The sequence below is a fragment of the Oculina patagonica genome, chromosome 14, assembly GCF_052425735.1.
Source record: "Oculina patagonica isolate OP01 chromosome 14, crgOcupat, whole genome shotgun sequence".
NCBI lineage: Eukaryota > Metazoa > Cnidaria > Anthozoa > Scleractinia > Oculinidae > Oculina > Oculina patagonica.
The window spans coordinates 3,696,546-3,723,294 of NC_135771.1; the positions used below are offsets into that span (position 1 = coordinate 3,696,546).

General features: G+C 38.9%; 2 protein-coding genes across 2 annotated transcripts; both read left to right on the forward strand.

The window, feature by feature from the left end:
* The first annotated feature begins 1,326 nt into the window (after positions 1–1,326).
* LOC144639071 (uncharacterized) lies at positions 1,327–3,757 on the forward strand. The gene has a single exon (XM_078498329.1). The coding sequence runs from the start codon at positions 1,327–1,329 to the stop codon at positions 2,848–2,850; it is 1,524 nt and encodes a 507-aa protein (XP_078354455.1). The 3' UTR covers positions 2,851–3,757.
* A 502-nt stretch (positions 3,758–4,259) lies between these two features.
* On the forward strand, positions 4,260–23,477 carry LOC144639073 (phospholipid phosphatase homolog 1.2 homolog). Its single transcript, XM_078498330.1, has 12 exons — positions 4,260–5,311; positions 7,099–7,217; positions 8,889–9,089; positions 10,219–10,276; positions 10,821–10,997; positions 11,617–11,759; positions 13,977–14,052; positions 17,650–17,753; positions 19,054–19,254; positions 20,384–20,441; positions 21,191–21,364; positions 23,148–23,477. The coding sequence occupies exons 1-12, from the start codon at positions 5,099–5,101 to the stop codon at positions 23,247–23,249; spliced, it is 1,626 nt and encodes a 541-aa protein (XP_078354456.1). The 5' UTR covers positions 4,260–5,098; the 3' UTR covers positions 23,250–23,477.
* The last annotated feature ends 3,272 nt before the right edge of the window (positions 23,478–26,749 follow it).

A 26,749-nucleotide genomic window follows, 5' to 3' on the forward strand; every position in this document is an offset into this window, starting at 1 on the left:
TTACAGCGGAAAATTTTTGCTTTTTGCAACAGGAACTTCGTGAAATGCTCCCTGTTCTTCCTATGCTCCCACACGGAACTCTTTAGAGATTATTCTCTGAGCTACGACCAAGAAATTGTGTTCGTTCAGCTAAAAAGAGAGGAATCGATACAACTTTAGTCCGCGATTTTGTCCGCCATATTGTTGAAAAGAAAACCAGCCGCCAGATCCCCGCGGTCCCCCCTGCGTAAGATCACGTGAATACCTCGGAACACGTCATTGGCTCACGCCATTCTGGCGTCAACTTTGAAAAAAAATTCGGAAAATAAACAAATCAATGAGTAAATCAATGAGGAAAAAAGATTACTGAAGTGAGTTTATTAACTTCATTATCTTTCTTACTTCAAGGGTTACAGTTCTTCACAAATAGGTAAGTAAAGATTATTTAAGTTTCCCTCATTTTTATAAGCCCTTTTTTCACCTCTGGCTCCTCGACCTCAAAGAGCTCAGTGAATTTTTTCAACTCTGCAAGGACTGTAAGCTAAACCCTTAATACTTCTTGGAATAGTCATCATGTTTCAACTATTAGTACGAGTGTAAGAACATCTATACATAATTTCATCCAGGTTTCTAACTACTGTCTATATATTTTTCTTTATTTTTATTTGTTCAGTTGTTGTCAGCTCAGTTTACTTTCTTAATTCACAAGTGAATTATTAAACTGGCAAAACCTCATTCCAGATTATAAAAGTGGGAAATATGTAGGAAAATTAAAAGTAATTTCCAAATTCCAATGTGAAAAATATTAAAAAATAAACATGACAGCCACTTTGTACAGCATAATAAACACATCATCATATGAAAGTAGTTTTCAATAGCATTAATTTGAAGTTACACACCAGGGTTTTAAAGTTAAAAGTTAATTTGGCAACATTTTAAAGTCAGATGGATGGTGGTTTCTTAGATTTAAAAGACCTTAAAAGGCAGGTTAACTAAGATGACCCTCCTAAAGCAATGGGCTCCTGCCTAAAGATAAATTTCAAAAAGTCAGATAATTTCCCTCCTCAATCAAGATATCATCTCCCTAAGTGTTGTCCATGTTTGCCAGTTAGTAAATTTGTTGTCCATAAATTATGGACAATATACAGAGAAGGGGGGGGGCCGGGGGGGGGGGGGGGGGGGGGGGGGGGGGGGGGGGGGGGGGGATGTAGTGAAATTTTGAAGTTGGCATAACTCATTGAGAAACAATAAACAAGGGTGGGTGTGGGGGGGGGGGGGCACCCCCCCCCCCCCCCCTTCCATTATAATGTATTGCAATTTACCATAAAAATTCTCTCTCACAGGTATATGTGGTTCATTCGAAAGGGAAGATCACTGGCATCACAGTGCAGCATATGGATTGGTTTCAAGATCTGCACAGCTTTCAGCATTTTCCTCTTGTATCATGTTCTACTCACAGCATTGCTACCCCTGAAAATCATGCGCAGTACCCACAGTGAAAGCCACCCAGCATTTGCAAGCTGGGCGCCAAACATTACTACAATAAAAGTACCAATTGGTAATGTCAGCATTTTAGGCAGCACTTCCCCGCCCGTGGTAAAAACTAGCCTCAGGTTTCTCTTTGTTTTGCACCATTATGAACAACTGTCAAAGACCACAGAAAACTTCCTTCAACTTGCTGCTGTAGCCAAACAAATTGGTCGTGTGATTGTGGAACCTTTTGTTCGAGATTCCAGAATGTGCGGTTTACCTTATGGCTGGTCAGGACAAGTGCGAAATGAAAGTCAAAGATTTCATCCGCTGTCAGTTTACTTTGATGTCAAGTATATGAACAATTTGCTCAAGAGATATCACTATGCACAGATGGTAAAACTGGAAACTTTTAAACATGAATGTCGATCAAGTGTGGCAAACACTACATTGTTACACTTCATGTACAATGATCAGGCAAAGGAAGAAATGAAAAAGTGGTACAAAATATCTACAGCTGCATATCAAAACATCGAGACAGCCATAAAAAAGCATGGCTGGTGCAAATGCAATTTTATTGACCATGGTCTCGGTTTTTCTAAAAGAATTGGTGACCTTAAAGCAGGGAGGCAAATTTGCATTGATGCCAGGAAAATAAAGAGCCTTCAAGGTTTTCAAACTGAAATTCTTAAACAAGACAAATGTACCGCTATCATTCATTGGCGAGGACTTGGCAAGAACAGAAGTCAGTTCAAACCGGAAGTTAATACTGACAGTCATAAACTGGTACATTTGTTAAGGGCAGGTAAACTTGTTCTTGATCAAGCTAAAAGGATTGCAGATTCAATTGGCCAGGAGTACATTTCTATCCACGTTCGTTCTGAAAGACAAATTCAGTGGTACAGTGTTGAAAGGCTCACACAATGTCTTGAAGCTCTGGTGGAAAAAGTTGCAACACTCAAGCAAAAGCACAAAATCAACAAAGTCTTCCTGTCATCAGATTTTACTCAATTTGGCTCAGACACATTGCATTCATTTACAGCAAGAAACAGTACCATTACCAACAAAATAAAACAGATCCAGAGGTTTTTATCCCAAACTTTGAAAGCCACAACATACAAGCCAAGAAAGGACAATCCATTGCTAACAGACAGTGGTGTTGTTGCGCTTACGGAAATGAATGTTCTTATAGGGGGGTCACACCTAGTGACCGTTGGCTCTGGGACATTCCAAGAATGGATTGTTGATGCATTTGTTGAAAGCAAATCGATGACTAAGAAGCAGAACTACTGGACAATCACAAGAATTTGTCACAAAGAATACAAGATAAATAATTACAAACCTACAACTATAGAACAGAGTTCAGTAGGTTACAGTTCTCATGCAGGGTTAACTAGCTAGGTGGTGTCCAGGTGGGAACTCTACCATGTAAAATTGACGGGTGCACATCTGAAATTTTGTTTAAAAAAAATAACAACTTCTCAATTTTTTTTTTTTCCCTAAGGGTCTAGGGTCCCATTTCTAAAGCGAGAGAGGCACTATTAGATTTATTAACCCCCCTAAGTGGTACCAATCAACGAATGTTACCCCCTAAAACATGCCTTGAGTTTCCCCCCTCCCTTGTTTTTACATGGTAGGCACTGCCAGGTTTTCTTTAGTATCTTGCAAGCAGAGTCTCCTACTCTTCGATACACATTAAAAAGGGGACTCTGCATTAAAAAATAAAAAGTAAATGCTCTTTGAGGGTCCTGAAGAGGGGGGGGGGAGGTATAAATCCCATTTCCCAGCCTATCGTTTTCTCGATTTTACAAATCACAGTCCCAGTTCTATGGTTTGTTTGTTTGTTTGTGATTCCCCGTCTCAGCGACCCTTATTTCCATTTTCTCAGTGAAAATTTGCCCAAATCCCAGTTCCCATAATTTATCCTTTCAGGCCCCTCCATGATCTGTCTGCCAGCAAGGACAGTTGAGTAGCAGCAGACAAAAAGACTCTTTGTATGGAAAAGTAAAATGTAAATGCTCTGTGAGGGTACTGAAGGGGGAAAGGGAATAAATACCATTTCCCAGTCCAAATTTTGCCCAAACCCCATTTCCCAGCCTATTTTTTGCTCAAATCCCATTTAACTACAAACGGTTGCGCCCAACCGGTATCTGGGAGGCCATGGGTTTGATTCCCGTTGGGGACTCAGAATTTTCTTTGTCCCATGTTCGTGTCAAGTAGAACATCTAATCTTTATTAAACTGTTATTGTTTTACTGATTTTCCAAATCCCAGTCCCAGTTCTATTGTTTGTTTGTGATTTCCAGTCCCAGTGATAAATAGGGGTGTGTGTTGGGTTTGGTTTTTCTTTTTTGGTTTAATTCCCCCCCCCCCCCAAATCCCATTTTCCCAGCAAAAATTTTGCCAAATCCCAGATCCCATTTTACTCCTTCAGGACCCTCCTTTGCTGCCAGCAAGGAAAGTTGAGTAGCACAGGGTCATAGGCAGGTGGGGTACGATGGGTGTGTCTGCATCCACCCAAAGGCCACAAAGGTCCCCCTAATTGGGAAGTGAGGATTAAAATGACATCAGAATACAGGTTATGTGGACTAAAACAACTTGTTTTTTCAAAATTTCCCAGGGAAGGATACCCCCAGGACTCCCCGAGATACTCACGCCTCTGGCGCTTGCACCCACCCATGCACCAGTCTGGAAAACATGTATGTTACGCCGAAGATCTTCGGCAGGACGATAATTACGCCAATTTTGGCGATTTCATAGGGATTGGCGTAAACCGGCGTATCAAATACGAACTTTCCAGTATGGCCCATGCAGGATCCTGTCTACAGCCCTGTAGCAGCACACAACAACCTTTTGTTTAGCAACTAAAAATTTACAATGTTATTGTTGTTGCAGTTTGCTTAAAAAGCATGTTTTTTTCCTAGTTTGGTTTATGTTTAGAATTGTATTGCATTTTACATAAGCTTATGTGTACATGCATAGTTACTAACAATGCTGCATGTGAATAATTAAATTATTATGCATACCATACATATGACTTTTGTTACTAATCGTTGTAACAGTATAAAACATGGAGCTGAGGTGAAAGGCAATAATTTTTCAGTGTCGTTTTGAAAACTGAAAGACAGCCTGCGTGGTATTAAGTTGTTGTCCTTATAAAAGTCGACCTTGGATGATTTGAATTCCCTAATTTTGCTGTGGTCCATGTAGAATAGTTAAAATAGATCTACTGGTTAAGAAATGATAAATTAAATACCCACTTTAGAGGAAATTTGGAAATAAAACCGCAGCAAAACCTTCCACATGTATTAAACTTGTAGTTATGCAAAACTCGTATGAGCAGTGGGAAGACTGGGTACAAGTCTAAAGTATTAGTCGCGAAGAGCTTGAGAACTAGTCTCAAAAGACGAAAAATGGCGGCATTTTATCGGTAAGTGTATTTGCATAAGAATGGAAAAATATCCAAATATTGTCCTACATTTGCATATTCGTGTTTAACTAGATGTCTGGGATGAATTAAAAACGTCGATTTAAAGTACTGCAGAAAAAGAAAGATTACGATACAATCGTTTGTGCGTCACGATACAAATTTGTTCATTTCCTTGCATTTTTCAACCTGATTTTTGTTTCAGTGCATCTAGAAGATTGAAATGGCAAATCGTCAAATCCGATGGCATTTAATCATGGATATTATTTGTCTTGTCGTACTTGGGATTGCGGACATGTTATTCCACGTAATCCCAATAAAACCATCTCACAGAGGATTTTTCTGTGACGACACAAGCTTGCAAAAACCATTTCAGAAAGAAACTGTTTCAACTTGGCTCACACTTATTGTTGGTTTCTTTGCGTCGATTGCCGTGGTAAGTCTGAAGTTTATTTAACAAGATCTCCGTTCAATTGCTTTTTTTATTTGCGTAGTGGACAGGGTTTACTTAACCCGTGAAACAAGATATACTGCTAATAGTCGTTTAAATCCGCTTACAAACAAACGTCTTTCAACAAACGATTACTCTCAGGAAGCGATTAAGCTCAAGTGTATTTAAAGTCTGAGAAAACTTTCCCGATGAAAAAAATCACTGCGAGTTATTGGCGTTGATGTCTTCTTGTGTATATTGTTCAGAAACAAACCATCAAACTCTTAAATATAGCTGTGCTTTTACAGTAAACTTAAGATTAAGCTTAGTTTGTACAGGTAACTGTGTTTAAATGCAGCTGAAAAGTTTGTCGCTGATTTCAGTCAAATGAACATCATGTGTTCTTTGTTTAAGAAGACAATGATTTTTTAATTGAACAATAGACGTTCAGGGGTTCTTTTGTTGTGCCAACTCGCAGCTGCTGTCCCACCTTCCTCAACTTCTTTTCCCTTCTAAATAGATATGTATACCCCCACGCTTTTGAAAGTTGAATACTTTGTAGCACCCAGGGTTTTTGAAGAGCTAGGGTTGAGAATTTTAGGTAATTTCGTTTGTTTATGTAATTATCAGCTCTAAACTTCAAATCACAAAGCAACATTCCTTTATTGGTAAAATTACATACTACTTATTAACCGAGAGTGAGGTCATTACAGGGGAATCTCAGACCGAGGCCTTGATGTATTGACCGAGCGACAGCGAGGTCAATACATCAAGGCCGAGGTCTGAGATTCCCCTGTAATGACCGAACGGACGAGGTTAATAAGTTATTTATTATATGGCGTTTAAGCACTATTCAAAAAGAGTATAATCAAGGGAAAAACACTGGAGGTAAAACTCGCTCTCTTGTGGCTCTCTTCGTCGCTCATACTAAAGAAGTATCAGTATGCTTATATTTTTCTTTCAGTTATTGAAAAGATAGTTATATTTTGTCGGCATTTTTTGTTGTTTTTGCCCCCTTGCTAGTAGCTTTTACTCACAACTCAAAAAAACGTCGAGCCGAGAAAAATTTTCATAATGCCCGGTCATTACAAGAAAATAATGCCCGCTCAGCAGCCAATCAGAGCGCGCGTACTATGGTAGCCATATAATAAAGCCACATAACAAACCATAATGCAGTCTGTTTTAGTCTTCTCCAATTTTGCCCATCCAAACCCAGTTTTGGCTTTTCTGTGTTTCTTTTGAGTTCTTCTACAGTTTTAAGCAGTTATTATGATATTTTAGATAATTCTATGACCAGTTGGCCAGTGCTGAAACTATTAAAAAAATTATGTAGCTTTGCCCTGGCATTATATCAAAATTAATATTTTAATTTTTCAGTATGTAACTGAGAGAATGACACTACATGGAGGCCCTGCCAGGGTAAATTTCAACAAGCCACATGGCCCAAAAAGTAGCGACAGCACATGAAATAAAATCGCGACAAAAGACAATCCTTTTGGAAAAACAAACTCCCACAAGAACACTTAATTTTCCTTCAATTTTACTACCGACAGTGACGCAAAGTTTGATAAAACAGCGACACAGCGTATTTTTAAATTTAGACAAGCGACACGGGACACTCCCCCCCCCCCCTGGCAGGGCCTCTGCATGGCAAAGTTCCTTTATCAAAGTTTCTTTTATTTGACAGATCATGGGTGATCAGTTGAGCAATCAATTGTTCAGTTATCCATCCATCCACCCATCCATCCTTTCTTTCTTTCATTCATTCATTATTTCATTCATTTATTTATCAGATTATCATGTGTGAAGCAGTGAACTCTAGATCCAAGAAAAGGAAACCACAAATTGAACTTAGCAAAATCAGCATCAAATGTGGGCCATTAAAATGGAATCCTTCACCATGGCAGAGAAGGTAATAGCTCTTACATGTATAAGTATGCCCTCAATATTATCTTATAACCTAAACATGCCAAAGCTTTATAACATGTTTATTTTAAAGGCCAGGGCTGCAAATAATTTTTTTCACTTGAAAAATCATTAGTCCTGCTAAGACCCCAGGGGGGTACTCCGTCTTATTAATGACAGGGATGATCGAAGGATTTTTTTGGGTTTGAAATTTTCATTTCTGGGATTTTTTTGGGTTGGAAAATTTGGCAAGTATTTTTTTGGGTATCTTGATTTAGCTAGGGGATTTTTTTGGGTATTAAAAACGAACTTAAGTGCCTTGGCGCGGCCTTGGCGCAGCCTTAGGGGTCATGAATGGTCCCTCAAAATCTTGCAGTGCTCGCAATGCTCGCAAAATTTTAGTGGGTGCTCGTTTGCTCGTGCTCGCACATTTTTACAAGTGCTCGCATGCTCGTTTTTCAGTGGTGTAACTTTTTGAAAAGTGCTCGCTGCTCGCAAGGCAAACTTTTGTCAGTGCTCGTGCTCGCAAAGAAAAACGCTTTGCACGCATGCTCACAAATGCTCGCAAAGACCATTTGATACCCCTAGCCTTGGCAGATTTATGGTATGATGAATAAACAAAACAAGCGTTCTTTGTGTTATGTTATTGGACCTCCTGGCAATTTAGGGGTAATTTGACAGGGGATTTTTGGGGGGGTTATTTTTGGTTCAGGGATTTTTTTGGGTAAATTATGTCGGAAGACTTAGGGATTTTATTGGGTCCTAAATTTTGCCTTCATTCGATCATCCCCGTCATTTACAGGCCGGAGTACCCCCCTGGGGCTAAGACACCATCTTGGTCAGACAAAACAAAATTGTGGTCGGACAGATTTTTATTCTTTGTTGCCATAAAATGATTTACGATCAAAAAATTGTCTGGACATCACGTCCGACCACACTTGGGATTTCGTCGGACATGAGCACATTTTGGTCGGCCAATTTCTGATGACCGACTGTTATTTGCAGGCCTGAAGGCTGTAAATAATTAAGCAGAATTGTCATAGGTCAGAGAAAAAATTCAAAGGCCGGCCTGCCAGGGAATTTAGTATCTGGTCATGTTAATTCTAATTATTTTATTATCTTGTGAAGTTTTCAAAGTAAAAAAAATTCAGGAATTCTGTTTCAAGGTTTCATGTTTAACTGTGGTTACTAAATTAAAATACTATTTGTTATTTTCTGCAAAAGATTTAGTAAAGCAAATTAAAAGATGTAAATTGGCAATTTTTTTTAAAAAAAATATTCATTTTATTTTTGGCAAATACATGTTTTATTTACATATGTATATTCAGGCTTATTTTGTTAGTGAAAATTATAATATAATAACATTTATAGTCAAAGAAAAGTCAGGGGGGTTTTGTTTTCTTTGTTTATCCTTAAGTTAATTATCTATTATTATAAGAAATTCATATTGAAAGGAGAACTAATAATAATAATAAATTAAAATGATAAATTATGAATCATAATAATAATTCATAAGACATACTTATTTTGTGCTGATTCCATAAAAAATAATCAACTTATAGCACATTACATAAAGTAAAAATAAAACAAAATTTGAATAAAAGGTAACAAAATGAGAAAATTAAAAAAACTACCTCACTAAAATAAGAACTCATGCTGTATACTGTTTATTTTTCAGAACTATTTTCCTTATTTTCATGTTTGGTTTTGGTGCACTCATTACAAACCTTTTTACCGACATGGGTAAAGCAACTGTGGGAAGGCTGCGACCATACTTCATTGCAATCTGCAAACCCAATAAAACCCTACTGAACTGCAGTCAGGGCTATATCACTGAGGACATCTGTACTGGAGATCCTAAAGATGTTTTAGAGGCAAGGTCAGTAACTTATATAGTCAAATAGGTATGTACAGTTTGCATTCAAGCGTAGTGGCCCATCAGGCTGGAGCTTATCCTAGTTTCGGTAGCATGAAGCAACTAGGAGTATCTACATCTCCCGGGATGGGATCCTAGTCCATTGCAGGGTTCACCCCCCCCCCCACCCCCCAGCATAAATTCGCCAGTACCCATTTATACACCAGGGTGGAGAAAGCCACTGTGAGAGCAAAGTGTCGACTTGCCCAAGAACACAACACAGTGACCCAGCCAGGTCTTGAACCCGGGCCATTTGATCTGGAAACCAGTGCACTAACCATTAGGCCACCGCCCCATCCATATAAACAAATAAACAAACAATAGTGCAAAACAACTGCTAGTGATATGTCTCTTCCCTGTGTGTTCTCCAGAATTAAATTTGCCAGGTACCCATGCCATTTATACAGTTGGGTGAAGGGAGTTACTGTAAAAGTGAAGTGTCTTGCCCAAGTCCACAGTGCAATGACTGCAGCCAGGGCTTGAACCTAGACTGCAAGATCTAAAGTCCAGGGCCGGGTTGTTCGAAAGCCGATTAACACTAACCCAGGATTAAAAGTTTATCGAGGGTTCAATTTCTCGTGGATAAAAGTGTTTTTATTGCTTATGTTTTGTGGAGCTTGAGATTAGTCGATGTCAAAAATGGAGGACAGAAAATATAAAGAGAAAACCTCAATGAGAAGTTAAAAAACTGAAATCAAACTTCACACTAATCCTGGATTAGCTTAATCGTGCTTTGAACAACCCGGCCCAGCACGTTAACCATTAGGGTAATGAGCCTACTATCTGAAAATGAAGCTGCCCAACTTTTTTTCGCCTCTAAAAAATCACATAGCCTGGTTGAGGTAACTGAAATTTTATTTAAATATGTGGCAATCGCATCAAGTCTTCATTGAACAGTGACCCTTCCATTTAAACTGAAATAAGTCCCTGCCTTGCCTCGCTTTCTACTAAAGCCCCCTTAAATATATGGACAAAAAACACAGCTAAAGACCTGGAGATTTAATATTGTGCTAGTTGTTTTACCCTTAGGCTATGGACATGCATTGTTGTATTAAATTGGCAGTTTGTAATGTGTGATTTGTTTACATTTTAGGTACTCTTTCCCATCAGCCCATGCCTCATTTTCAGCTTATTCCATGGTGTTTCTAACAGTAAGTATTCAGTTTTTCCTAAGCCTGAGGGCCCAACATTCTCATTTAAATTTCTTCAATATTTTAAGAACCAGTCCTCAAATTCTGATATTTTAAGACCTAAAGCAATTTGTGGACTCTGGGACAAACTCTTCTAAATTTTCTTTGTTTTTCTAATTTAAAATTTACCAAGTAAACCATGTAAAAAATCCCTTGCAAAAAATTGAGCAGATAGAAGTAAAAACTCACGAATACAGTGAGCTAAATTTGAATGTGAATTCCATCCCATTGCATCTTGCAAATAAAAGCTAGAAAATGCATTTTTTCCATTGTTTGATGATTCAATTTATGAGCATCTTAGGAGGTCCTTTCTCTTCAGAGACCAGCTGCTATTTTTTGTTTATTATTTGAGCCACCCTCTCTATTAAACTCCCCCCTCCTAACCCTTGAAAGGTCCTTAAAAGAAATAAGCCCTTGGGGGCTTTATGGAGCTATTACACTGTATTTCATTTGGGATATAGAATGATTTGTCAGTGAATGCTCCGTTGTATTGTTTTACTTTCAGCTATATCTAGAATCTTCAATGCCGACAAAACGAAGCAACTTGGTTAAACCATTTTTTCAAGTGGGTTTCCTGTGCTTGGGGCTTCTCTGTGCATTGTCTCGGATATTTGATTACTGGCATCACTGGGGAGATGTGTTGGTTGGCCTGTTCCTCGGTACCATGGTGGCTTTCTTCATTGTAAGTGAATCATACCTTGTACATGTAGTTCATAATGTATTTGTTGTGTTTGCTTTGCCACTCCTGCATAACTAGAGCTGCATTAAAATATTTTAATTGCCGGCTTAAAAGTTATATTTTGACATTAATTGGCTTTTAAAAGGTTAACTCTTGCAGGGAAAGATTAATTTAATTCTGTTAGACCACAATTGCAGTGGTCTCTACAAATTGTAACATATACATGTCTTTTATTAGTACCGTAATTTAAATTTATTTATTTATTTGTTTGTTTGCCCATCTTTCATTCATTTTATTTATTGGTTTATTTATTTATTTGTTTGTTTGTTTATTTATTTACTTATTTATTTGTATAAAAGTGAAAAAGGTAAACATGAAAGTCAGAAAAATAATGCTTTTGAGTGCTTAGAGTTTCAGTATGCAAAGCAATTCAGGACTGTCTGATAACTTGCAGGGCTAGTAGATTTTATCTCTCAATATCTCGACTAAATGGCAGGACAATGAAAATGGCCTTTGGGCTATAAGCACACAATAGCCTAAATCAACCTGGAAAGTGCCTCTTTACAACCTGTATAAAAATCTGTTGAATCCTGACATACTTGTCGTAATTATCTTGTTCCAGACATTCCGATCACTGAGGCTGTTTTCCTTTTCCCACTGCCCTAAGTGCCATCCCTCTGATGAAACAGATGTTATACATCAAAATGCAGTAACTCAAAGTGAAGAAGAAGGACAACTGAATGGTGATAGTGCTATTCCACTTTAGCAGGCCTTGGTGGACGTGTGAAAATCATATGAAAACCATGTCAAATTAAACTTCTTTTCACATACTATTTCACATGGTTTTCACACGTTTTCTTCTGGTAGTGCTTGTAAATATGTTCCTTGTTTACTATTTCTCATTGTTTTATATCTTGCAATTATTCTACATCGTTTTTACCATAGTATTTTAATTGTATTGTTCCAGAAAATATCCATACCCCTCCCATGGAAGGTTTTTTGGTTTGAATACCCCCACCCCTCTAGAAATTCCAGTTTAGAATTATACTTTCCTTTAAAAAGTTTGGCTTTTGAGACCCCCACCCCACCCTCTCTGAATTTCCAATGGTCTTCCATAGCGTGGGTATGAATATTTGTTGGAACTGCACATTAACTTAAGAGTGGGTAATGCTACCATTAATCAAATAAATCACAGTTGTTTTCCCATCATCAATTGCTGATTGATGGCTATAAAAGCCAAGTGGTTTTAAATGGTTAAATTTTTATGCCAGTATAATTTGTATTTAAAAAGCAGATACCGTATTTATTCGATTAAGCGCCCTGGGCGCTTATTAAATTTTTGGACCTTGAGAGTGGGCGCTTATTCGAGGTGGGCGCTTATTCGAGGCTGGGCGCTTATTAAATTTTCGCGATTTTTAGCAAAAAGTAAGTTTATTTATGTAACAAAACAAAGCAAAATTTTGACTGTTCATTGAAAGTTTCTGAAAAATACTAAGAAAACTCGGTCATGGGGGAAGTCTTCTTAGTAGTACTTAGTCAATTTCAATAATCAATACTCCTCTTGTGCACTTCAGTTTTTTCGTGGGGTGGGGGGTGGGCACTTATTCGAGGCCGGGCGCCTATTAACTTTTCCTACCTTAGGGTGGGCGCTTATTCAAGGTGGGCGCTTATTCAAGGTTGATTGGATAAGGAAAGAAATGGTTTTTTTAGTAATTTTACATGTATGCTGTGCATATAAAACGCCTAGCTCATTGAAACATATGAATATGGAATAGAGATAAGATGAGAGCGAAGGGCAGGGGTAGGTGGATCTAGGAGGAGGGTGCAGGGGATGCAGGGGATGCATGACCCCCCCCCCCCTCCCTGAGGCAAACAAAAAAAGTCTCTCCATTTGTCCAAATCTATTCTTCAAATAAAAAAATGGACAGCAGCGGCTGGCCCTTCGCTAAGAGTCCTTGCCAAACGCCCCTGAGATGACTTGTAGCTTTCTAATACAACTGGTGTTTTACCCAAAAAAAACTGTGTGGTTTATTGGTGCACCCCCTCCTAAGAAAAATCCTGCATCTGGCCCCCCTGAAGGGTTAGGGAAACCTGAAGTTTCCAGGCATCCCAATTATTAGCAATTCAGCCATAAAAATTTAAAGAAATGGAACCATTTTACAACAAAGTTGTCACACAACTGGCAATAATTACCGTCTGTAGCATCCTCGTTCCCAGAGCCTGTGATCCATTTGGTCTGCGCCATTTGAACCCTCTGGCCAGTGAGTCCTGTTAATCTGACATCCAACAGATCACCAAAATCTGTCTGTGTTAACTGGGTTTTCATAAAATAAAATTACTGCTGGGGTCTTGAAAAAAATGTAATACCAAATTGTTGTAATAATTTCCTTTTAAAGGTTTTGAAATTTGGAGGGGTTTTAAAGGATCTTATTTGTGGGATAATTTTAGCAGAAAATGACATTTTGGTGGGGGCAGAAGTGTATTTTATAGTTCTATAATTTTGTATATAAAAAGGTTTTTCACAGGTTTCACAGTCCATAGGTCAAATTGCTGAAATTGGACATAGTTTAACCCCCGGGGGGGGGGGGGTACTCCCATATGAGAGTGACGGGGATGCTCGTCATCTCGCTTAGGGGTATAAATTTCGGACTTTGGGTCTCGCTTAGGGTGTTCTGGGGAAAATGCAAGAAAATGACAATATTTTTAGCCGTCAGGGTCTCGTTTAGGGTTATACACGAAGAAATATACCAATATAAGTTTTTTTTCTTAGAATTTTGGTATCTTTTAGGGGTCTAAAATAGCTTGAGTCACGCCCAGATTGGTCTCTTTTAGGGGTTCTTTTCAAAATTTCCGACGAGCATCCCCGTCCATTTAATATGGGAGTTCCCCCCCACCCCGGGAGTTTAACTTACAGTGCCATGTTAAGGACTGTTTTTATCTTTGGTAATTCTATACTTGCAAGACTTATTTGTCAATTTCCAGTCTGTTAGAACCGGCTGTCATTACACAGACTGACCAGTCTCGTGTATTTAATCAGACTGGCTTGAATAATATTAATGTATCACTTGCACTGTTATTTACTTGTTTATTAAGACAACTGTTTATAATATTTATAGCATAAATGCACTTTAATAAATTATTTATTGCATTGCACTTTATTTACACCAGCACATTTTTGGTGCAAAGTAATTTATGCAGATAAAAATCCTTTCAACAAAATGTTTTTATCGTAGATTTTTAAGAACATGGTTTAATACGCGGGTAACGCATTGAAGAATTGTTACTAGTTACTTACTTATCCTCATCGGGCCCATGAGGACTCTTGAGGCCGGGTTGAAGAATTGTAGTATTTGCTAAATAAATAAAAAAAGGCGAGAAATGTTCTCTTAATTTCGTTGCGCGTTTTTATCTCGTTTCATTAAACTGTCGCTTCTTTCTAAGTTGTCTAGGTTACCGCTCTACTAACTTTGCTTACCAGTCTTATTTCCTTCGGTAAATTAACATTATTACATGACTAACATAATAAGAGGGCCAGTAGTTAAAATCAAGCAATATTTACTATAAGATGATTAGACCGGGTATTGTCCTGAATGTTCCCGCGCTAACCTGAGTAACGTTTGTTTGGATTACAAAGGTAAAAAAATAACCTTGACGCGTATGAAAACCCCCCTCGAACTTTTTGTTGGCGGCTTGGAAAACAACGTTAGGGAGTTTTTCCGACTGAAACACCCGGTGGGTTCTCCGTTATGGCTTTCCACAAGTCACTCTGCAACTTTTTGGCAACTTTTCATATTTCGAGCAACTTTTTCCTCGTTAAGCAACTTATTTCCTTTCGAGCAACTTGTTGTATTTTGAGCAAGTTCTAGACCGAAGATCTCCGAAGATTTTTACGATGCCTTTCCTTATTTAGTTTGAAATACTTCAGGCTTTTTAAAAAACGACAGAATCGCTTCTGGTGCGTGACCAAGCCCTCTTATGTTCAAACGCAGTGGTGCAAAAAAGACAAGAACATTTGCATAATGTTCGAAGAAACCATTCAATAATATAACGATCGCGACCAGACACGGCAATAATAAACTCTCAATCGGTGAGATCGAAGTTGGGGTTTAAACTGAAAAACAACATAAACAAAAACCTATGAAACACACTGAAATAAACAAGCAGCGCCAAAACTCACATTTGGTAAGTTTTCCGCACCTGTACAGCCCCACGGCATTAACTATGTATGCAACTATTTCATACTTTCACTGAACACAAACAGCAATCATGAAAAGAACGAGTCAGTCAGAAAAATTGTATGCCTCACATTTTTCTGGTGCTGTGGCCGCGAAAAAAGTCACGCTGTAGTAACAGCAGGCGAAAACTGCAGAAATCTGCGCACGTACAATACGGTGAACACTAAGATGAAACTGACGGTAACGACGCTGAAAATGTGAATATAAAGTAATACAAAAACGCTTTTGCTAACTACGTGATGTAATCCGACGCCAACTAACACCTAATCTCCTAAGGGATATTCCTAAGGGATCAAAAAAGGCGCGTAATGTGTAAGATCCAACACTGTGATCGACGTTTAAGCTCACAAGATGGCTTCTAACGTCAAACTTATCAATATTGTGCTCGATTTGATATGTTTTCTACTGGTTTTTATCGTTTTCTTGGTAATCAAGATTACTCTATACACCACCGCGGAGGGATTGTACCCGACTAAGACGGAATTTCTGTGCGGGGATACAAGCATTCAGAAGACGAAAAAGATAAGCTCTGTGGGCTTCGAAGCTTTATCATTATCGTTTATCGCTCTCGTTTATCTTTCCCTTATTGGTGGTGAGTTTGCGTTGCAACATCATTTACAGTCTTTAATAGAAGTCTTTATAGTAAAAAGGTCAATGTAGATGTCAATTTAGAGGTCAATTGACCTCGCTCCCAATGCGTGGCTTCGCAGCTCAGTTGGTAGAGCATCGCACTGGTATCGCAGAGGTCACGGTTTCAAATCCCGTTGAAGCCCTGAATTTTTTCAGGCTTCTTTTCTCCAATTACTTAAATTAGAAATTCACTGGGCAAGATTTCCGCACAGCCACATACATTAATTGTGTATGCAATTTTCTGACTGACTCGTTCTTTTCATGATATTGCTGTTTGTGTATAGTGATAGTATGAAATAGTTGCATACATAATTAATGTATGGGACTGTGCGGAAATCTTTCCTATTACATCATTACTACGTTTACAAGGACATTTTCGTTAGTTGTTTATAGTGTTGTGACTCTTTCGCTTTTCCTGCTGACTTTTATGCCTGGCTTTCACTAGCGACGCAAGCACAAGCGCAAGGATAACTGCTCTTATTTCACCGTGAAAAGGCTTCCACTCAAGCAAAAGCGCATTGCATTTTGACCCTTATGCTTGTGATTGCGGCAAGCACAAGCACAAGGGTCAAACTTTGTCCTTTTTGCGTGATCGCGCTTGTGCTTGCACTTGTGCTTGCGTCGCTAGTGAAGACCAAGCTTTGGGGTGCTGAAGACAAACTGAGTTTCTTTGAAAATTAATATTCCTAAGCAAAAGACTTTTGTAAAAGGAATAGTTCCTGGCTTGCAAACTTAATGCCAGTAACCGATAGCTTACCGAAATGATTAGGCAACGATATCCGGCTGTTTTAATTTCAGCCAGGGAACTGCACGTGGATTTCCAGTTGTTTTTTTTTTTTCGAGTCGTTAAGCGAAAAGATTTAAAGTTTGTAGAGGTAATTTATTTAGTTCGGTAGAACAACTTCTTTTCTTATGCAAATTTGTGAAAAACACTTCACAACGAGATTGTTAAAAAAAAACTAGGTTAGTTGGTTCAGCTGTGTTCAGATATCTGCTGAAGTCTCCCGGAACAAGTGTAAATGCATGATCAAACGTTCTCGAACGAGAGCATTCATTCCATTGATCGAACAGCTCTATATCTGCTGCTACACTTGTTGAGCTCAATTGAAAAGGTAGGGCGGACTCGGATTGTTTATTAAGTGTTGATGTAAGTTAGTCAACCATCAAAGAAACTTTTAAATTCACCAAAGACGAAAACCACTTTCCACGAAGTGCCGCGGTCCACGAAAGCGATCCGACGCGGGACACGTCAAGACCGGACCGAAGAGCGCCAAACAAAAGGAAAAACACTGATGCCGCAACTGGGACGGAACTGAATCACTTTCGTTGCCAAAAGAACCGCCGGAAGGAAAACTAATCAATACCTGTAAAACAACACTTCGCACTCCAACAAGTCTATTGTCTTTTTGATTATAATTTTCTATAGAGCAAACAAGATAAAGAAGCACACAATTGTACGCAGCATAATGATTCTCAAGTTCGGTTATGCTGATTTCTCTCGTGTAAATTAGATCTCGACGCAATTTTTCGAAGTTCTGTAGAAGAGTTATTAAAAGCAATCGTAAACGCGCGCCTCGGGTGAGGATTACGAAGAGCAAGGTTCTCCGACTGGGCCCGAGTGAATTTGTTTGTTTTCCTTTTTGGGAGGGAGGAAAGAAGGAAGGGAGGGAGGGAGCTTTTGTTCTGAGCTTTTGTTTTGTGGCTTTTTCATTTATACAAGTTGATGGAGATCTTAAAAGAGGCTTGTGAAATAACCGCGAGTCTCGACAAATTTGTATTGAACACGGCAGATATTGATTGTTGAGGGCTGTAACAAAATGACAAGGTCAGATGAAGATCAAGATGAGAAGGAGGAATCATGTGGACCGATGACCCTAAAGCCCTGGATTACCAGGTAAGAGGCCCGGGAGGGGGGGGGGGTACTCCCTACTCCCATAAATTTCGGCGAAGGTTCTTAAACCCTGACCCTATTTAAGGATAAAGAAAGCAAAAATGGATACCCTTTTTAAGGCCCAAAACCGAAAAATGACACCCTATTTAAGGGAAGGAGAAGCGTTCCGTGACGACCCAAATAGCGGCTAACCGCGCACGGCCAAACACAAATCTTTATAAAATCGCTTTACTAATACCTTGAATGGATTGTTCGGTTAAGATACCTTTTTTCGATTAGCTGGGCGTTTATTAAAGCTGATAAAATTTAGGTACCCTATCTAAGGATCACAGCGGGAACAAAATGCCAAAAGGAACAAAAATGATACCCTATTAAAGGACAGAGAACCTCAAAAACCATACCCTATCCTGCGGCACATACCTATATAGCTCATATATGGGAGTACCCCCCGGGGTGAGAGGCCTTCGATAAAAATTTAATACATGTAAAATACCCCCTACTTTAGTTACTGTTCTCACTGTTCACAGTTTCACTTGCAAGAGTTTGGTTTTCATCAGTGATACCAAGATTAATGCGTTCAGTACTCGTGCAATCCCTGACGAGAGCAAACTTCTGAATAGATATCACACTTATTAAAGCGACTGTGTCACGGCTAAGTTAATTTTATATGTTTTGAAATTTTGCCAAACATTCGCTATGAAACTAAACGCCTGCAAAGAAATTATCTCTATGATTCATATCTTGATTGCAGCAAAATGCGTCTCCTGAGCGTTATAATTTAAAGTTACAAGCAGACAAGATTTATTTCAAAAACTTTTCCGCCTGACCATATTTCAAAAACCCATATCAAAATTCGTTTTTAGTCATTTTTGGCCATCGGTACCTACTTTTGCATTTGGTGTGTTTTTTAAATATTCCTTCACTGTTTTAAGAGGTTATTTTATATATTTACAGGGCCGTACAGGATTTTTGGCCTGCGGGGGGCAAACTTCGTACACTGCCCTTAGTTTTCTACGTTTTTTAGTTTATTTCTTTTCCTTTAGTTTTCTTAGTTTTTTTGGTATTCCTTGTGGGGGCAAATAACCCCCCCCTCCCCCCCCCCCCCGCTATGTACGACCCTGATTTAAAGGGTTTGATGGTCATTTCCTATACCTAAGTTTGGCTAAAATCCGTGACACGGTCCCTAATGTTTTGTATAACACGTTACACGTCACCGCGCATATTTCATTTACCGATCGACCTTCTTACAACAGTTGCGACAATAGCCTGCATTTTTATAAAAATGATTTACTTTTCCTTGTAGCATGATTTCGCTGATGTTTTTCTTCATTTTTGGTGGATTCGTGAATGAAATCATAACCGACCTTTCCAAGGTCACTGTGGGCCGTCTGAGGCCCTCATTTGGAAGCGTGTGCAAGGCCAATGTCACAGAGGTCGCCTGCCAACAAGGCTACGTCACGAGTGACGTTTGCACCGGAGACCCTTATGCTGTCAAAATAGCCCAGTAAGGATGCTTTGGTTGTTTTTGTTTGTTTGCTTGTTGTGTGTCAGTTCAAAGTAATCATAAAAGCCAGTCAGTATAGACCCCAAATAATACACTAACTAACTAATATGGCCCTATTCTCCCAGAGGAGAGTCAGGATTAAGAAGAAGAAGAACTAATAAACGGTGTTTACGCAGATTTTTGGTCTAAACTGTTCTGTAGTTAGTGTTATACAACTTAAACCTACATTACATCTCCTTTATTCCACCTCGGATTTACTAGGGTAGCTGTATGGCGGAAGAGCCCCCAAGGGGGAGCTATGCAATAAAGTATGTATGTTGTATGTATGTATGTATGTATGTATGTATGTATGTATGTATGTATGTATGTATGTATGTATGTATGTATGTATGTATGTATGTATGTATGTATGTATGTATGTATGTATGTATGTATGTATGTATGTATGTATGTATGTATGTATGTATGTATGTATGTATGTATGTATGTATGTATGTATGTATGTATGTATGTATGTATGTATGTATGTATGTATGTAGCTGTATAGCTAATTTTTCCGAGAAAGAAAAGACGAATAATAAATAAATAAATAAATTAGTATTAATAATATAAGTAAAAATAAAATTATATTTTAAATATAATAGTCCTCGGTTAGTTTGTTTCACATGTTTTCAGCAGTGTATCTAAAGGAATGAAGACCGTATTGGTTGTGTTAACGTATGGCATCATTTCGAACTGGAGTGTCTTAAAAACTGTTTTCATCATGTCTTGGCATCTAATACTTTACAGATCTCTAGACAGAGACTTCTCGTCTAGAATAATTCTGAGCGCCATTTTGGTAAGATTCTCTAATTCTCTAAACCCATGAAAAACAATAGTTTTGATCATCTAAAGGGAGATATAACCTTAATGTATGAATAGAAATTAAACATAGGCTATAAATATCTATTGTTTGAAGATGCTCAGAAACACAACTTGAAACAATTTTGAAAGTATTTGGGAGAGCGCGCGGTTACTGGTCCGGATTGTGTAAACAATTAGACATCTTGATATAGATGCATGGATCTATTATTGGCTAATATCAAATGATGTCAATGATGTTTAAATGGTTGATAACCATTCCTTGCAGATTGGGTTTCCCGTCTGGCCACAGTTCCATTTCCATGTACGGAATGTTGTTTCTTGCGGTAAGTCTTAGTCTGTAAATATAAGGCGATACAACACATAAAATGTCTAAAAATATGTCATTTCTCTGCTATAATTAAAAGATATATAGAGTCTGTACGGACAGTTACTCGAGGTTCACGCACGAAGCGTTCATCAGACTTTGCCGTTAGAGCCCATGGAGGACGGTTGGTACGATCCTGTCTCTTTATTGGCCGCGTAGAATTTGTTTTCGTGTCTGAACTTGGTAACAAGCTAAGATCTTTTGATAGTAGGCAGAGCTTCTCCGTCAGACACAAATTGCAGCGCGACAGTTATTTTAATATTATTATTAAAATGTCGGTGTTTTTGTCTTTCCGGTCCCAGATTAGACTTGCTCCAAGTCAGGCTCGTTTGATTCGCAGGAGACCACTGAATACGAAAACGGAGGGCGAGTGCGGGCATGATAAACAAAAAGGCGGAGAATCGTGGCGGAACGAGCAGTCGCTCGTTCCGAGCCATTCCTCGACGCAAGGATAAATGAATTTCGCGCGGTCACTCGCGCACGATTTCAAAGCGAGCTTACTCAAGTAGTTCTATCAACACGAAACGAGCGACTTGGAGCAAGTCTAGTCCCAGATGTACATTAATAGTACAGAAACAGGATCGCACCAACCGTCCCCCATGAACTTAGTTTAAATTGTTATAGTATCTTTTCGCTCTGCATCGAGCACTCGTACGATTGTGTGAAACCATTTGCGTTTTTTCTTTGTTTAATTTCTCTGCTACACAGTTTTATATCCAGTCAGCCGTGAGGACGGAAGCTAAGCTGTTGAAGCCATTGCTGCAGATTGTGCTCGTGTCTTTGTCCTTGTTCATTGGATTAAGCCGCATCAATGACAATCAACACTTCATGAGCGACGTTTTTGCGGGCTTCTTGCTCGGTGCCACTATTGCGTGGCTTATGGTGAGTTATTTTCCTTTGATAGCGTTATTTTAAAGAAGCCTTCGGGAAGAGGTACTCGGCCCGTAAATGGGCCCTTTGCAGCTAACACAGAGGTGGCCGAGCGTTTTGGAACGTGGGGGGCTAAGACCGTCCCAAAAATACTCGGTAGTTTTTCATAATTGGAACAACTTTTTTCCGTTCTAGCAACCTTTTTATTTCTAAGCATTTTTTAGACTGAAAGATTTCCGAAGATTAAGCAGTTTCTAAGCAGTTTCTAGACCGATCGATTTCGAAGATTCTCCAATTGTTGTTCGAAGGCCATACGAACGTTTTTGATCGTTTTTCGAACTTTTCCGAACACGTCCAAGGAAGTTTCGAAGATGTTTGAACTTACTCACGAGACGGAATATCTTGACAAACCAATTTTACGCTGCACTCACAACATTTTCGGCACCAAAACGTGGGGGGCTAAGCGCTCCCCCCCCCCCCAAAAAAAAACAAATTTCATTTGGTGAGGGGGGGGGGCCTGTAGCCCCCCCCCCCCCTCCGCTTCCTTGCTTCACTGCCTATATATTAAACTATCCCATGGTACAAAGTAACACCTCGTTGGAGGGCAAGCAACGCTCTGGGACATTCAAAACAAATCCGGCTGGAGGGCAGCTAAAGTCAACTTTTTGGCTTGTTTCCGCAAAGACTTTGCTTTGAAATGTGGCCAGGACTGCTCCCGGCTTTTGATTTTTTGGGGGCTGGGCTCAGCAGCCTTGAGGCCTCTGAGAGCTTAGCTGTGACCGGGCATGGGAAGGCTCCCTAGCAGTGCCCCTTGGCTCATTAATACCCACAGGGGGAAGGGAGGGGAGGGCTAAGAGAGTTGCTGGCCCCTGGCAGTTTCGGGGGCCTTGTTTTCTAAAGTCAGGACAGATGAAAGAGTAAAACAAAAACTAAGAATTCTATGAACAGGTGGTTTTTTATTTTAACTGGACGTTAACGCATTTTGATTTTAACTATTTAGTTCTATCTTCGGATCACAGCGGAATGACAATCCCAAAAGGGGCAAAAAGGATTGCAAGGACTGAGAACCTCAAAAATCGTATTCTATCCATACCTATATACTCCACATATGGAATTCCCCATCTTCCAGGGGTAAAAGGCTCAGTGAATACGGGATTATGAATGAGCTACCAGTGTGGGCGTTTTCTGCTCACACATAGTCCTTTTCGCCTTATTCTCTTTTAAAATAGAGCTTGTGTTGTTATGGAAGTTCACTTACTTGAACGCAAATAAATCGTTAATCTTTGTATAGTCAATTTTTCCTTGTCGAGTTAGCGGTAACTTATTTTCCAGGGATGCCATGAGCGTACACTTGTTTCCCGCATTCGGATATTTTCGTTATTTTAAGATATTTTTGGATTTCGACCAACCCACAGCAGAACTTGTACAAATATATACTAGTTATGCAACGCTTTCGAGTGGTATACCATGGAATATCCCACTTGTCACTTGCACTTTCTTGGTATAAACACTCGCCTTAACAGTTTACCACGAGAATTTAACTATTTTATACCATGCCATAGAAAATACGCTTACTATATTTCGTCCATCATAAGATTGTAGCGCACGATGGGTAGGTTGGATTGAATACCGTCGAAAATACAACGGCTTTCCTGTATTCTAATTGGTTGTATTTTTTATGGCATGGTATAAACAGCTAAACAAAACACTCAATTGCCTAATTTCTGTCGTTGTTTTATCAAACTTGTTAGTTCCAGCATTCTAATTCTAAATTCTCGTTTTTCTTTCTTTCTAGGCATTCAAGGTCCTGAAGCTCTTTGCCATTCCAACCCGGAAGCCAAAAATATACACACTTTTGCCACAACAACGCCAAATCTCCATCAACGAGGCCGAATAAGACCAGTGACTGTATTTAAGGCTGTCCACAACTTGCTCGGCAACTGTTTGGCAACTTTTCAGATTGCGAGCAATTTTATGAACTCTTAGCAACATTTATCCATTCTGAGAGATCGCAGCATTTTTCAGTTTTTAAATATTCGGAAGATTTTTGAATGCTTTCCGAAGACTTCCGAGGATGATTCAATAGCCTTCTAACGAAATATCAACAAATTTTGGCTCATATGGAATAAAAATTACACATTCGTCAGTAAACATGAAGCCATTGTTATGTTCAAATGTGAAAGATATCCTATCATTTGCATTTTACCTTACGATTTTTCTTTAATTAATTATTTTATTTATTTATTTATTTATGTATTTATTTATCTAATTATTAATCAATACATTTATTTATACACGGTACTAGCAGCTGGACAAGTTATACAACCCACTTTCATAAGACTTCGGCCATTTCTATTGATCAATGCAAGTATGTAATACTGATTCCTCGTATTCCATAGTGAAAGCAGCTTGCATTTCAAGGTTTTTCGAAGTTGTTAAAATTTTTTAACTCTTTTAAAGTTCAAACAAACTGTTTTCACTGAGCACTCGGAATTTTTTCCATTTACTAAGGCTGCATTCATTATGTATCCTACAGGGGGGGGGGGGGCAGAGGATTTTAGGGGAGGTTCTCAAATTTTTAGAGCAAAAAAAGGGGGGATATGAAAATTGTTTAAATATCTCCTGGGGGGATGCTTATTTTTTGTAAGATTCTGTCTAGCTCTTTTAATAGTTTTAAAAAGTGAAAAAAGAAATGATAAGTACAGCAGCTTCTTTCAAGAATTGTAGGCAACAAGGGTACCTCTATTATTCTGATAGACTATAGTACCTATTTTGAAGTTTTTTAAGTAGTGTGCCTGGCCTGTAGATGTAATGTTTCGATACAGTATAGAAAGTAAAACATCTAAAATGGAACCATTTAATGCAACCTCAGAAAAATGATAAGATAAGGAGAATAATGGCACATGTCGCACTTGAGAGGAATGATGCTGAACGGCCGGAAAACGAGGGTGAAGAGGATGGCGACAGCGGAAATGAATCCGTGGATGAGTGTGATAGTGAGAGTGATGATGATGATGAGGTTGTTGCTTTTGTCAACGAGAGTGACAGTGAAACGGAGGTTCCTGTCAATACTCCTGGTAGTACTGGTACTCGAGCTGGCAGGCTATCTATACCTAATTCGCGCTACTTAGACTGGCTCGCATAGGTATGACATAAACAGTCAAAGCACTCTCGATGTTCTTATTAAACATGTCTCTTGAAATTTCAAACATATGTAGTGTACTATTACCTTATTCTTACTAATTTTCGCGTGTACTTAATTTTGCGAAAATTCGGGAGCCGAATTTCGCGAGTATTAATTTTCGCGATTGCAAGAAAAATTAGAGCAAAAGTGTATTAAATTTCGCGATTTTGTCAGTGTTTCATTGATCAGTCGTTAAAGACTATGGAACTACTGGGAATATACAAAGGTCTGGCTCAATGTAACTACAAGGAACCTCCAAATGTAAACTTTGTTGACTGTACTAAAGAGGTTTTGGCCAATTTACAAGCTGAAGAACAGTAATCCGAGGAAGGGTGCTTGTCGGAAACAAGACGGAAAAATACTTCAAGGGTAGAAAGTTGTAAAGTTCTAAACATTTAAAATTTTTATTTACTTTTACTTAACAATAAGGTATTAATTTTCGCGTGTGTAAATTCTGCGAAATATTTTTTTCGCGCACATTAAATTTCGCAATTATTTTGAAATCGCGAAAATCGCGAAAATTAGTACTCGCAAAAATTAGTAAGACAAAGGTTTACAGATATTTATTTTGATATTTGTTGAGAGGGAGGAGGGGGGGGGGGGTATTCATTTTTCGGCTGATTGCTTGGGGGGATTATGAAAATTTGTATGGGCCTTGGGGGGATATAAAACAATGGGCTGCTGAAAAAAAAAATCCTCTTTCCCCCCCCCTGTAGCATACATAATGAATGCAGCCTAAGGAGAAAAATCAACCTTTTCTCAACAACTGTAACAACAACAGCAGAATCCAACCCAAGAAGAAAGCAAATGTAAGACTTGTGAGAGTGAAGGTTTAAATTTTAATTTTGCATAGGAGACACTGGTTAATTTGCAAAAGCAGCAGATTACTTAAGATGTCGATTTTCTAGTCGGGATAACATCCCCTTTTGGCTATCCTGTACGGTTTAACAATCAGTTTTATAAAACCTTAAGAGAACAGGTCAAATTTCTTCCTAATGCTCTTTTTTCATGTAATTGCAATTTATGGAGCAAAAGCAACCTGAATCGAGCTTAATTTCGCATGATTTAGGGTTTTAGGTATTTTAGCGTTAGGTGAAAAAAGTACTGTAGTTGATAGAAAATCACATTTGTGCCATAAGTAGTGTTCACTGCCGTAGCTCAATAACGCGATTTCCATAGGATTAATTAAGCAACAAGGGGCCCCTTCAAACTGTTGGTACATCATAACGCAAGTACTTTCTTCTGAATATTAAAGTTAATAGGTGTTTTGCATTTCAATTGCTACTAAGCTAATCAATTCAAGTAACCGGTATTTAACGTTAACTTCCTTTTTGCGCCGTGTAACGGACAGAGGAGACTTAGCAGGCGGGATCGGGATGAAAACTCTCAGTTAGGCGGGATAGCGGGATAAAGGCCAAAAAGGATGGCGGCATGCGGGATTGCAAAAGCCTATTTCGAACCCTGTCAATTGGGCGCTGGTCATGAAATTGGTTCGTAATACACCCGCCTGATTTTTTCAGGCTTAATTTTCGCAACTTCTTAAGTTGTGTCATAACTGCGAGGATCTTCTCGTCATTCATTCTTCATCCGCAGTTCAAATGCATGATTTCATATATTCATCATCTCATCTTTATCATCTCTCGGGTATATATATTACGAAGCAATTTCATGACCAGCTCCCAGTTGGCTTGTATATATAAGCTCAATTGGTTAGAGCGCTGCACCGGTATCGCAGAGGTCAGGGTTCGAGTCCCGGCAAGCCTGAATTTTTCAGGCTTAATTATCGCAACTTCTTAAGTTGAGTCATAACTGCGAGGATCTTCTCTTTATTTGAACTCATAGCGAGTCCTCTGAAATGCCATTTCAAAGTTGATACCAAGAAAATCTTGGGACAAATACAGTACATTCATAACCAGTTCCAAGCAATCAAGCTACAGTATTGCCTTTTTTGGAGTTGTGATCTTAATTCAGCAGTTTCTACCTATAAACTTTTACAGCAACTCCACTATTAGCCTTAATAGGTTCTTGTGAAGGGGGCTTAAAATGAATTCAAAATTTTAGCCTAACAGGCTCTTAAAACCCAGGTTCTTATTCGCGGGGATTTAAGTGGAAAAACGGACTTCTTTTAGTGGAAACCTGTTCCTCTTGACTCTGGGTAACGTATCTCTGGCAGGGGAAAATGTTGATGCCGGCTTGCAAGGTAATTACGGCAA